The following is a 13,258-nucleotide window of genomic DNA, read 5'->3' on the forward strand; positions in this document are numbered from 1 at the left end:
GCTATAGACCGAGAAGCACATGCCTTTTGAGGATCGAATTGTGGGAGAACGGCTGGCCACGCTCCCAGCTGGCAAAGTATTTTATTTTATTTTTTACTTTTGAAAGTTCAAACTGGTTTCTACGTAGAAAGGCCCAGAAGCCTTGTGAACACCTTTCACTTGCTCCCCCCCCCCCTTCTTCTTTTAGAGACCCTTTAAGAATTTTTTTTTTAATGGGGGGAGGGAGCTCCTGACCTACAGGTGCACATCCAGATCAAAAACTTGGCAGGGGGAGGCGAGCAGATGTTAACAGTGGCCAGGCCAGTAGGAAGTGTTTCACTCAGTAGGTCCAATCCCAGCTGTAGGAACCATGCAGTTCCTACCTGGCCTCTGAAAGGAAGTTCATGTGTGATTATAGGCACTGTTTATCTGCAAGCACAACACTATTCCTGCCTCTCCCATGTAGAGTATGATGTGCTGCTGCTTAAAACTAAAAGCAACCCCCCTATACCTGCTTTTTGGAGTGGAATGCCCTTTTCTCCGTTTCTCTCCCACCCGCAAGGAGAAAAGACTCTCCCAAGGGTTACGAATAGCCGGTGGAATCAAAAGCTTTGTAATGCAAGTTTGCATTTAGATGCCTTGTGCAGGGGGAACTCGTGAGGACGAAGGCAATCTTATCATGTTTGTGTTGATCTCATTGGGTGCAATCCAGCAAAACAAAAACAGAAATCAGTCGTGCTTCACCTCCACTGAAATCAAAGGGACTTGAGTGCACAGTTAACGTTTTAAGTCTCACAGAAATCAGTAGGACCTAGGTAGGACTTCTATTCTCCGAACTCTGCCAATTGTGTAAGTTTGGCTTTCCCCCAGTCTATAGTCACCAGGACTAGAGGTGTTCCCGAATCAGAGCACCCGTTACTTCAAGAAACCTTAGTTCCAGATGCATGTTGGCTGTCGAACCATTGCATCACATTTCTTTTAAGACAAAACGAAAAGAAAACATGAAAATGCCTTATGTGGTTATTTCTTTTTCACACGGCTCGCATGTGGATGTAAGAAAATGAAACAAAACAAAAAGAAATATGGTTTTCTAGCTGCCCATAGTCATCTGTTTTCTGAATGTTTTCCATTTCAAAAGTGACAATCCTAGATGACTGATCTAGACAAAATGTTTAGTGACGAGACTTTTAGGCCTAACAAGCTAAACACACTCGAATGCACAAGGGTCTTAAGAAAAATAAGGAATCCTTGTTTATATACAATTGTACATTTTTTAATTTTTTTTTTTTGGTGCAATAAAGTTTGTTTTGGCAGGATCTTTGTCCTTTGTCCTGGATTCGTAAAACAGCCGGGAATACCCAAAAAGGGGGTCTTGTTTTCATAAGCAGCTTACATCAGGGATGTATTCCCTTTTAGTGAAACTTCCAGGCCCCACACATACCATTGGTTGGTGGGACCAGTGGGAAAGGGGGGTGGGGGGGAGAGCAATGATTGCTGTACTTCCTACAGAATAAATCAAAGGTTTATGCACACACCTTTCTCCCCAGTGTTAGAAACTCATAAATATAAGCCAGGGGCCAAATGGCTCCTTAAACCAAGGTTGTAGTCGCCAAAACAGAATGTCTTGTTGCCATTGTGGGGCAAGACTGTTCTAAAGTCATCTTTTGCAAATGATGGGCTGACTGGGCTTGATTATTTATTATATATACTGTATTTTTCGCCCCATAGGGTGCACCGGACCATAGAGCACACCTAGGTTTTTTTTTGGGGGGGGAATAAAGAAAAAATGTTTATTTCCCCCCCAGGCGTGGTTGCCCCCAGAACAGGCTGCTATCCGCAAGCCTAGGGAGCCTGGTGGGAAGTCGTGTCGGTCTCCCCAGGCTTGTGCAGAGCTGCATTTGCAAAGAATAAAAGTGAGTAGATTTCACTATACAAAGGTACAAGCAATTCTCTTCCTGTCCCCATCCTCTTGTCTTCCCGGTTGTGGAGATGACAGAATTTGAAAATACATCTAGAGCTGCTAGACTCCAATAATTCAAATAATTTTAAAGCCCTGTCATCGCAGGACTAGAAACTGGCTTTTTAAGAAACACAAACTGAGGACGATTTCAACACTGTAATGGGGCATGAGAGAATGTACAGAATAGTAAAATTATTTGGTCCCTTTCCCAAAGCCCCAGTAAGGAACAGTATAGAATCTTGGCTGTTTCGCCATTTAAAGATGGAGTTCTCTCACCTTATTGCGAGATAGACAAGGAACCCTTACTAGGGAAGGCAACCAGTGTACACAGAGTTAAATCAAGTATACAACGATGTAATTAGGAAATGGGGGAAAGGAGGGAGAGACGCTTACAACACATACATTGACTCCAATCCTCTCCACTTTCTAAGTCTTCAAGGAGAAAAAACACACCCACATTCACACCTTTCCAGTCATGAGGACTAACAGCTTGCTAACGAAATTAGTCTCTCCATCGTGCAGAAGCACCAAAATCAGTGTTAAATATACCTGCTTGGCAGTGTTTGGTAACACAGACGTTTTCTTCTAAAGACTTGGGGCGGGAGGAGAGAGAGAATATAGGCATTCGATGTGACTCAGCTTTATCATGTGAATGCAAAAAGTGTCATCCCATTTAAAGGAAAATGTCCAGATAAATCAGTCCCCTGTTCGGCTGTCAAGGCAAAGCTTCCTTCGCTTCTTCGGGTGTGATTTCCTGAGAGTAAAGCTCTGTGAAGAGGGCAGGTAGCCAGTACTGTGGTTCCACTGGCGCCTGGGTATCAAGCCACGCCATGCCCTCTTTCAGCAAGTGATCCTGTAAAAAGCCAGAGATTATTATTTGAAGAGGAGGGCTATCACAAGTGGTTTTGCACTTTCCCCCCGACACAATGCAAGCAGGAGAACATACGAAGAACTAAGCCCATCTAGTCCAACATTCTGTTCTCACAGTAGCCAACCAGATGCGGGAACTGAGTGCAACAGGACTCTCCCAGCAGCCGGCTTGGGGAACCCTGAGCTTTGTAGGGGGGAAACCCTAGAACAAGGGGAGGAATGAGCATGCTCAGTGGCCACAGAATGTTGACTTACTGTTGGGGAAGAAACAGAAATCTGCAGAAGGGTTCATGGAATGGATAGCTTAGAATCCTCAACAGAGAAGACTCCATGCTGCAACGTTTAGTTTCAAGCAAACATGTATAATGATACGCACTTTTGCCTAACCTACACAACTTCTAATGCAATTATTTCATTTTCCTAGCTGCCAAGAGGTGGGCGCTCTTTTCTTTTTATAATGTAACTCGTTGTTTACATACCAAAACTTGCTTCGCCCGTTCCGCCTCCCACTTCAAACTCGACTTGATCTCGCTGATGGTCACGTACCCCTTTTTCTGAAATGGAGAGTAAAGAAAGGAGGCGATTTCAAAAAAGGTCACTGATCAGAAAAGCCCAGCCAACACTAAAAACAACGAGACGTTCAATGCACACCATCTTGTAGGCGAGGACTTAAGATTTCAGGGGTAGATTACACCTGCAAAATGACCCAGGATCATGCCCCCGGGATGGGGGGTTGGAAAAGAAGTTTAGGGAGGGCTTCTGACTAGGAAGAAGCAATGTCTGTTTGTCAGGAACTGGAGGAGGAGGAGTTTGAATTTGATATCCTGCTTTATCACTACCCGAAGGAGTCTCAAAGCAGCTAACAATCTCCTTTCTGTGTGAGGTGAGTGGGGCTGAGAGACTTCAGAGAAGTGTGACTAGCCCAAGGTCACCCAGCAGCTGCATGTGGAAGAGCGGGGATGCGAACCCGGTTCACCAGATTACAAGTCCACTGCTCTTAACCACTACACCACACTGACTCTGGACTGGACTGAAGGGGATGAGACCAAGGAGGAAATGTGGAGCTCCCCCCACCATTCTGTCTCCCAACAGAGGCCTGTGAACTATGGGTGACCATAAGGATGTCGATGAAACACACACACACAGTTGTATCTTGGATCCCAAATGCCCAGGAACTCGGATGTTTTGTCTCCCGAACGCCGCAAACCCAGAAGTGATTGTTCTGGTTTGTGAACGTTCTTTTTGGAACCCGAATATCTGATGGGGCTTCTGTGGCTTCTGATTGGCTGCAGGAGCTAAGCCGTGATTTGGTTTTAGAACATTTTGGAAGCTGAATGGACTTCCAGAACAGATTCCATTCAACTTGCAAGGTAGGACTGTATAGGCAAGGACAAGAACTCTTAATCAACCCCTGGAATAATAGCAGAAACTGAGTCAACTTGGCATGGGTACCTCAGCAAGTTGTATCACAACCGTGTGGTCCATATTTAGTTCAGCCGGCACAGACTGGATCAGGTAGGTCCCACCAACAGGAAGGATCCCAAAGCCGTTTCCTAGAACTTTCAACTTCTTAATTGCCCGGATGAGGTCATCTCTGAGGAGCCAGGGAAAGAAGAGTCAGAGCAAAGGATAGTTTCGGCGCATCAGTACCTTCAATCATGTCCAACAAGGTGTGTATTATGCTGTGATTCAGTGGAAGCACAGAAAAGCTACAAAACATAGCACTGGGTGCAGAAATGAGTTACCTGAGAAACAGAGTTTTCTTTTCTTTTCTTTCCGAGCACAATTCAAAGTCGTGGTGCTGACCTTTAAAGCCCTAAAAGGCCTCAGTCCTGTATACCTAAAGGAGCGTCTCCACTCCCATCGTTCAGCCCAGACAATGAGGTCCAGCTCCAAGGGCCTTCTGGCGGTTCCCTCACTGCGAGAAGTGAAGCTACAGGGAACCAGGCAGAGGGCCTTCTTGGTAGTGGCGCCTGCCCTGTGAAACGCCCTTCCATCAGATGTCAAGGAAATAAACAACTATCTGACTTTTAGAAGACATCTGAAGGCAGCCCTTAAACAGGTTTGCACCAACACTTTGAATTGTGCCCGGAAACGTACTGGGAGCCAATGTAGGTCCTTTCAGGACGGGTGTGATGTGGTCTTGGCAGCCACTCCCAGTCACCAGTCTCACTGCCGCATTCTGGATTTGTTGCAGTTTCCGGGTCACCTTCAAAGGTAGCCCCACATAGAGCGCACTGCAGTAGTCCAAGCGGGAGATAACCAGAGCATGCACCACTCTGGCAAGGCAGTCCACAGGCAGCCTGCGTACCAGATGAAGCTGGTAGACAGCTGGTAGACTGCGTACCAGATGAAGCTGGTAGACAGCTGCCCTGGACACAGAATTGACCTGCGCCTCCATGGACAGCTGTGAGTCCAAAATGAGACCCAGGCTGCGCACCTGGTCCTTCAGGGGCACCGTTACCCCATTCAAGACCAGGGAATCCTCCATACCCACCCACACCCTGTCCCCCAAAAACAGTACTTATGCACTTGTCAATGTGCACAACTGATTTAATTATTTTCAGTTGGCAGCTCTGCTCCATCACCCTAGACATTGGCACCTTCGGCAGCCACAACTAATTCTGCAAAATGATGCAAAACATATTACATCCCCCACTGCGGTGCAGTCTCAACACAAGGCTTACTGGCTGACGTCTTGCGCAAATTTTCCTCTCCCCTTGAGCACTTGCTGGTGAAGTTCTTCCAGTGTTATCAGCCCTAGTGGGAATGAGGAAGCAAGAAGCATGTTAACACACAGCCACGTATACAAGGAATTTGAATCCAACCCAATATGTTAGCAGGCTAAGGTTGCAATCCTATACTTAAGTTGACAGAATATGCACAACTTGCAGACTTAACATATAGAATAAGAGAATGAGAAGAACATACGTTTTAAGAAGATTGTTTATTGAATATATGGGAAATAGTTGTGCACAGCTGAAAACGCCAGCAGCGTTAAGATAAATTCAACAGTGTAAACAAGTTTTGATGGAGGCAATAATGGAATACTGAATGGTATAGTTTTTGTAAAACATGCAGGGATTTATGATATGTAAAATGAACCATGGAAAGAGAAGACTGGAAGTCATTGATATCTTAAGGATGTAAAGTGAGTATTTCAAATTGTAAAACAGAAAATTCAATAAAAATTACACACACACACACGGAGTCGTACCTTGGTTTTCGAACAGCTTAGTTCTCAAACATTATGGCTCCCAAAGTCAGCAAACCTGGAAGTGACTGTTCCGGTTTGTGAACTATTTTTAGAAGCTGAATGTCTGATGGGGCTTCCGATTGGCTGCAGGAGCTTCCAGCAGCCAATCGGAAGCCGCGCTTTGGTTTATGAACGTTCTGGAAGTCGAACAGACTTCCGGAATGGATTCTGTTCGACTTCCAACGTACAACTGTATATATAAAAGGTTGCAATCCTATACACTATTTCCCCCCAACCTGACACTTTCCAGGTATTTTGGACTACAATTCCCATCAGCCCCAGCCAGCACAGCCATAGCCCCCCCCCCCCCGAGATCAATGTGGCTTCCTCCATAGTAAGAGTCTTACTCTTACTGACGCATGAAATTCTATGCATAACTACCAAGAAGTAAGACCCACTGAACTCAGTGGGATTTACTTCTGAGTGGAGACGCTCAGGGTTGTGTTAATGTTTCTAGGGGGCTGGACTAGCATGGCCAGGAAGCTCACAGATACTAGCCACCAATTCAGAGAGTGGCAGGCAGGCATTAGAGAGAACAGCAAAAAAACACACACCCCTGCGAAGGTAAGAGATTGGAAGCTATCCTCACCTCCATTTCTGTGCTTTAGAGCTAGACAGACTTCAATAATCTGAACGCCGAGCTCGTAGTAAAAATCTCCAACACCCAACATTTCTGACCAGAATCCTTTGCCAGCTGCGGAAGAGGGAATGAAATATGGATATGAATATATGAAAGACAAAAAAAGAACGTTGCATTATTATTATTTTAGACTCTCAAGGACCCAATTTTGCAAGTTTAGATTTTTTTAAAAAATAAAGAAAAAGGCAAAGGAACTTCCGAGTCTGGCGAGTGTCAGAATTCAAAGGGGACAAGACCTGTTCTCTGCCTTCCCTATCCATGATTTTTGGAACATTTCATTTTCCATTTGGCAGTGAGAAGTCCATGGAAAGTTCTTTACGCTCATCCAATTCTCCTTCTTACTGACTGTAAATTTAACTTGCCTCTGAGCAAAGACAGGTTGGGGATAAGGAGATATAGACAGGCCCACCCTCCACTTCCAATAGCAACATGGCTTGGGAAGGCAGAGCATGGATAAAATGATCCCTCCTCAGAGGGCTTACAACTTACATTATACTGCGATAACTCGATTTTGATTTGAGAAACAATGCCACTCCTTTTTTTATTTTTAACGGAAACACAGAAGATCGAACTGAAGCACCAAACCATCAGATTCTGCAGAAACCCTTCCTCGCCCTGCTTCTCCCCACCCGCTAAATCCCTGCCTCCCCCATTTCTTACAGGCTAGGGGATCAACCCCAATCGTTGCACACATGTCCTGGAACTGGACTCTGAACTGCGGGTTTTTACGGATCTCTTGCTTGTGTTTGCTGGCAAACTCTTCAAGGTTAGTTTTAAATGTATCCAGCTGCTTGGACATCTGTAAACGAAGCCAGAGGATAGAAAGAAGAAACAGATTTAAAACGATCTGCTTTGAAAGGCTACTAATTCGAAATACACCTCTGAGACCTAGAACGGACTGATGTTTCATAAGGGACGAATCTCTGTTGCCATTACCACAGAGAAACGATTTATGGCAAAGCTTTTTTGCTCCAGCGCTGTCTTCTTAATAGGTTGAAGACTAATGTTGGGATTAAACCAATGGATTATCCATCTCCGTGTCCCATCCACTAGTGAAAACTTGCTGTATATCATAGGGAAGCCAGAAATTATTACTATCATATACCATCAACACAGACATATCACTTATCGTATTTTTTGCTCCATAAGGCACACTTATTCCCTCCTAAAAAGTAAGGGGAAATGTGTGTGTGTCTTACGGAGCGAATGCAGGCGGAAGGCAGGCAGGAAAAGTCCCCAAGAGCTACACACAAGCTCCGCGCGGCTCTTGCGGGCTTTTCCCCAGGAGGGAGAAGGGACTGATGCGGCCAGTCAGTCCCTTCGCCGTCCTCGTAGAAAAGCCCACAGGAGCTGCGCGCTCCTTAAAGGGTGCGCGGCTCCTGTAGGCTTTTGCGGGAGGTGGGGGTATTGCCATAGCCGCACGCAGCCCCTCCAGCCGAGAGAGGCTGCGCGCAGCTATGGTTTCTTTAGCCGGGCGCAGCCTCTCCCAGCTGGAGAGGTTGCGCACGGCTAAAGAGGAAGCCAAGACAGAGAGCGGGATCCATCACTGTCTTGGCTTCTCCCATAGCCGCACGCAGCCTCTCCGCTGGAGACAGCGAGCGAGAGGGAACCCACTCACTGTCTTGGCTTCTTTGCTCTTTGGGGCTGGGGGGGGAATCCAGCCCTGTCCGCTGCTCTTTGGGGCTGGGGGGGGGAAATAAGATTTTTTTTCTTGATTTCCCCCTCTAAAAACTAGGTGCGCCTTATGGTCCAGTGCGCCTTATGGAGCGAAAAATATGGTATGTGCTTTTCTATTCATTTCCCCAAGCTGTTGGTTCCCCCTGATCAGTGCAACACCCTGTGACAATGGGAACCACAGCTTGATAATGTGCCTAGGCTCGTACAAGAGCTTTTCAGATTCACACATTTTGCAGAGGCCCACCTTTTAACGCTAAGATCAGACCTTGGTGTTTCCTCATTACATCTCTGTAGACATAACGAGGACGAGGGAACATTCTTTCATCCGTGGTGGACTTGTAAAAGGGTAAAAGAGTATTAGGAAATAATTTAAAATGAACTGAAAAAAATGTTTTAAAGCACCTTTCCAAAAAAAAAACCCAGAGTCATTTTTGTTGGGGTAATTCAAATGGAAATTCCCAGGTGTCAAAAAAGGTCATTCATATGGAAGCCATTACGGCGGCCCATGTTTTGTTAGCCCAAAAACGGAAAACAAGAGAGTTCCCAACCAAAGAAGAATGGCAACTTAAACTGTTTGAATATGTGCAGCTTGCGGATCTAACTTACAGAATAAGAGAACGAGAAAAACGCTCGTTTAAAGAAGATCGGAAAATGTTTACTGAATATATGGGGGATAATTGTGTACACTTGAAAACGTTGGCAGCATTAAGATAAATTCAACAGTGTAAATAAGTTTTGATGGAAGTAACAATGGAATACTGAATGGTTTAGTTTATATAAAATATGCAGGGATTTTATGCTATGCAAAATGAACCATGGGAAGAGAAGAAAGGAAGTCATTGATATCTTAAGGTTGTCTAAACGAATATTCTAAATTGTAAAACAGAAAATTTAATAAAAATTATATATAATAAAATAATAATAATAATAACCACAACACCTTGGTGTTTCCTCATCTCACCTGGACTAATTGGTCTTCAGCCAAAACTGTTCCACGTTCCTTGTATTTGGCCTACAAAGGAAAAAAAGAGGTGATAAGACACACAGTGATATATAAGGCATTTCCCCCTCCTGGATATGCATCTCTGATTCTTAAACATCATTATGGAAGACACAATGGCTACGTTCTCCTTCCACTGTCAGAGGAAGGATGCCTCTAAATGCCAGTTGCTGGAAATTGTGGCTGGGCAGAGCGCTGTTGCGTTCATGCCCTGCTTGCAGGCTTTGCACAGGCTCTGGTTGGTCATTGTAAGAACAGGATGGTGGACTAGATGGGGCATTGGCCTGATCCAGTATACTCATCTTATACACTTATGAGAATACCCTGTCCACAGGACTGTTTGGCAAGCACCCAAGACTCGGCTGTCTTAAGTTGCAGCCCCAAAGCAGTGCAACTCTCCCTTCTCTTGAAGGCCAGCAAGCTGCCTTTCTGCCTACGTTTACACAGCTTCCTAAGAGCACAATTCAAATTGTTTCTGAGCGCAATTCAAAGTGTTGGTGCTGACCTTTAAAGCCTTTAACCATCTCGGCCCTGCAAATCTGAAGGAACGTCTCCACGCCCATCGTTCAGCCCAGAGACAGAGGTCCAGCTCCGAGGGCCTTCTGGTGGTTCCCTCACTGTGAAAAATGAAGTTACAGAGAACCAAGCAGAGGGCCTTCTTGGGAGTGACACCTGCCCTCTGGAATGCCCTCCCATCAGATGTCAAGGAAATACAGTAAGTAACTACACAACCTTCAGAAGAAATCTGAAGGCAGGCCTGTATAAGGAAGTTTTTAAGGTTTTATTATGTTTTTATATATGTTGGAAGCAGCCCAGAGTGGCTGGGGCAACCCAGTCAGATGGGTGGGGGGTGTAAAAAATATTCTTATTAATTATTCTTACAATTATTGAATACGATGTCCCTATTTTCATCGGATAAATGTTGGAAGGGATGCTCCATTAGCCTCAAGTCGAACCCACAAATAACTACTGCACAAGTTGTCAAGAGCTGGTGTAGCTTAGTTGCTAAGAGACTGAGCTACGAACCAGGAAGTTTCAGTCTCCCTTCTTCCACACACAAGGTGGCCTGAGGCAAACCACTCTCTCCTGGCCTCAGTCTCCACATCTGCAAAATGGAGGATAATGCTTACCTTACAGGAGCAGAGGGAAAACCTGTGACCCACCACATGACGTTGGACTACAATTCCCATCATTGGAGCATTTGCTGCTGCCAATGAGACATACAGTCCAACAACATCCCGAGGGTCACAAGCATGGATTTCTGTTAGAGGGGGCAGGCTTTTGTTAGGGGAGGGGAGGGCAGAACCTCAAATTTGTATTGCTTTTGATTATTTTGTTGGAGGAGCAGTTGCCCCCCTGCATCCCCTCGGCTACGCCCATGGCCACAAGTCTCCCATCCCTGCTTCATCATTCTCCTGAAGCGGGGACACGTATCTTCGGTACATTTTATTTTATTGCTATGGCTAGTGGCTGACGCAAATAAAGATTCTTCTTCTCTTCTTGTCTCATCAGACTAAAGTGCAAAGGAGGCAAATTCCAGCAAGGGATTTTAAGAAACCAGACAGCCCTAGTTTAGGCGAGAGGTGCGGATCGAGAGAAGCAGCAGCAGCAAATGCCTGGGGTGATCCCTGCCAGCTGCAGGATACCATAATGGGCAATGGGACTGAAGAAAAATGTCTCTGAGCACATGCAAAGTGCGTTTCTCCACCACCACCACCCCTCATCCAGTCTGGGGTTGAAGCAGGGCTGGATTTAGGTTAGATGAGGCCCTGAGCTACTGAAGGTAATGGAGCCCTTTATATGTCCAGCTGTCCTTTGTCAACAACAAACTGTCGCTGTTTTTTGTGTTGAATATATGCTATATGGTAATTTATGGACCTCATAGGTATCTAAAACCATTTGCACGTAACAAAATATGTATTTTATCAAAGTAATTGTTGAAATACAATTAAGAAGTATATTAATAGTGAAATAATTATTAAGCTCTAGCGTAAAATGATTTTTCATGCATAACAAACTTAATAATGCAAACACATTGGCATGTGGCAATAACAAAAGTTCCTTTAGAAACACATTTACATCATAGGAGCCTACACAACACCAAACACTGTTGCTGTATGTAGGCTTTATTTTATTTGTTTTTTTTATCTTATATCATGGGTAGGCAAACTAAGGCCCAGGGGCCGGATCCGGCCCAATCGCCTTCTCAATCCGGCCTGCAAACGGCTGGGGAGTGTGTTTTTACATGAGTAGAATGTGCCCTTTTATTTAAAATGCATCTCTGGGTTATTTGTGGGGCATAAAAATTTATTCATCCCCCCTCCAAAAAAAAAAAATAGTCCGGCCCCCCACAAGGTCTGAGGGACAGTTTGCTGAAAAAGTTTGCTGACTCCTGTTTTATATTTTGGAAATGCACATACAGGTGTGTGTGTTTTCCCTTCAATTTTTTGGGGGGCCCCAAGAGAGTGGGGCCCTAAGCTATAGCTTGTTTAGCTTATATAGAGTTGTTCCACCTGGCCTTTGGCTCAGAATATGTTTGATTCCCTCCCCCTTTTTCTTTTTCCGTTCTCCTCAGTAGATGAGATTGCTGCCTAATTGTTTTAATGTTGTATCTTAATCTTTACATTGTATTTTAATCAACTTGTTTTTATTATTGGTTGTTAGCCGCCCTGAGCCCGGTCTTGGCTCGGGAGGGCGGAGTATAAATAAAAATTTATGATTATTATTATTATTGGTAAATCCGACACTGGTAAGGGCGAAAGAGCTTCCCAGGGAGTGGCAAGAGGCGCAATCTGCAGCCCCTTCCCCTCCTACAAAGGCTGGGCTGGCGGTGGGGGGAAGACAGCAAGCGAGCAGGACGGGAATGAAAGGAAGACCAGCTGGAGGAGGAGGAAGGAGGAGGAAGAGGAAAAAGAAGCCTGACCTCGGCCAGCTTCTTCTTGGCGATGGCGCCGGCCCCGACTCCCCGGCGGTGCATTGCTGCCAGCGAGCGGCGTCCGGGCTCGAGCCTCTTTACGGAGATGGTGGAAAGGGAGTGGATTTGGAGGGCGGGGGGGGGGGGAGGGCGGTATTAAGCATATTAGAGAAACCTCCACGTCATCAGTGCGCGACAGGAAGGAAGCTTCTTTTGGGTCGGTGCTTCTGCCTTCCCACTAGAGAGCTCGCCCAGGGAGTCCCGGAGGGCTGCGGGCGGGCGGGCGGGCGGCCGGGCGGCCGGGGGGGGGGGGACAGGGGTAGGGTTGCCACCTTTATTCTGGGAGAATGCGGGGTGGGTTTGTTTTTTTTGCGGGGTGGGGGCATTTCCCCCTCCCATCTGGTGCTGAAATGTCCCCAATAATTAGAGACGCCAATTCACAAATGAGAAACAAAATAAAAAATTCCTTCCAGTAGCGCCTTAGAGAACGACTGAGTTTGTTATTGGTATGAGCTTTCGCGTGCATGCACACTTCTTCAGATACTTCTTCAAATGAGAATTCGCATATTTTCAGGGTGGCATGGCGGATGGAGTGCTGGACTTGCAACATTTGAATCATAGGTTTTTTGAAAGCCCCCCAAAAGAGAATATTGTATTTCTTTTTTAAAAAAGGGAAATGTTTAATGCATACTTTCTAAGGGTTGTGCATAGATTTTTACATTAGTAGAACTTTCAAAAGTCACTTGTATTAAGATGAATAAGGTTTTAAGATTGGACTATTAAGAATATAAGGTTTTACAAACAAACTAGTACAATGGAACCAAGATGGGGAGTGGAGGGAAGTCAACTGAGTTAATATTTATGATTTGAATTGCTATAATTGTATTGTTTTGCTTTGTTTTTATACTGTTTTTGATTTTTGTTTTTTGAAAAAAATAAATTATCGAAAAAAGAGAGAGTCA

At 45.2% G+C, this 13,258-nt stretch overlaps 1 protein-coding gene across 1 annotated transcript; it reads right to left on the bottom strand.

Moving 5' to 3' along the window:
* Positions 1-2,081: 2,081 nt before the first annotated feature.
* SNF8 (SNF8 subunit of ESCRT-II) lies at positions 2,082-12,431 on the bottom strand. Its single transcript, XM_082194537.1, has 8 exons — positions 12,306-12,431; positions 9,344-9,394; positions 7,366-7,504; positions 6,655-6,759; positions 5,497-5,569; positions 4,262-4,403; positions 3,289-3,363; positions 2,082-2,792 (listed from the first exon to the last, which is right to left on the bottom strand). The coding sequence occupies exons 1-8, from the start codon at positions 12,357-12,359 to the stop codon at positions 2,655-2,657; spliced, it is 777 nt and encodes a 258-aa protein (XP_082050663.1). The 5' UTR covers positions 12,360-12,431; the 3' UTR covers positions 2,082-2,654.
* Positions 12,432-13,258: the final 827 nt, after the last annotated feature.

Source organism: Podarcis vaucheri (genome assembly GCF_965113315.1).
Source record: "Podarcis vaucheri genome assembly, chromosome: 13".
NCBI classification, from domain to species: domain Eukaryota; kingdom Metazoa; phylum Chordata; class Lepidosauria; order Squamata; family Lacertidae; genus Podarcis; species Podarcis vaucheri.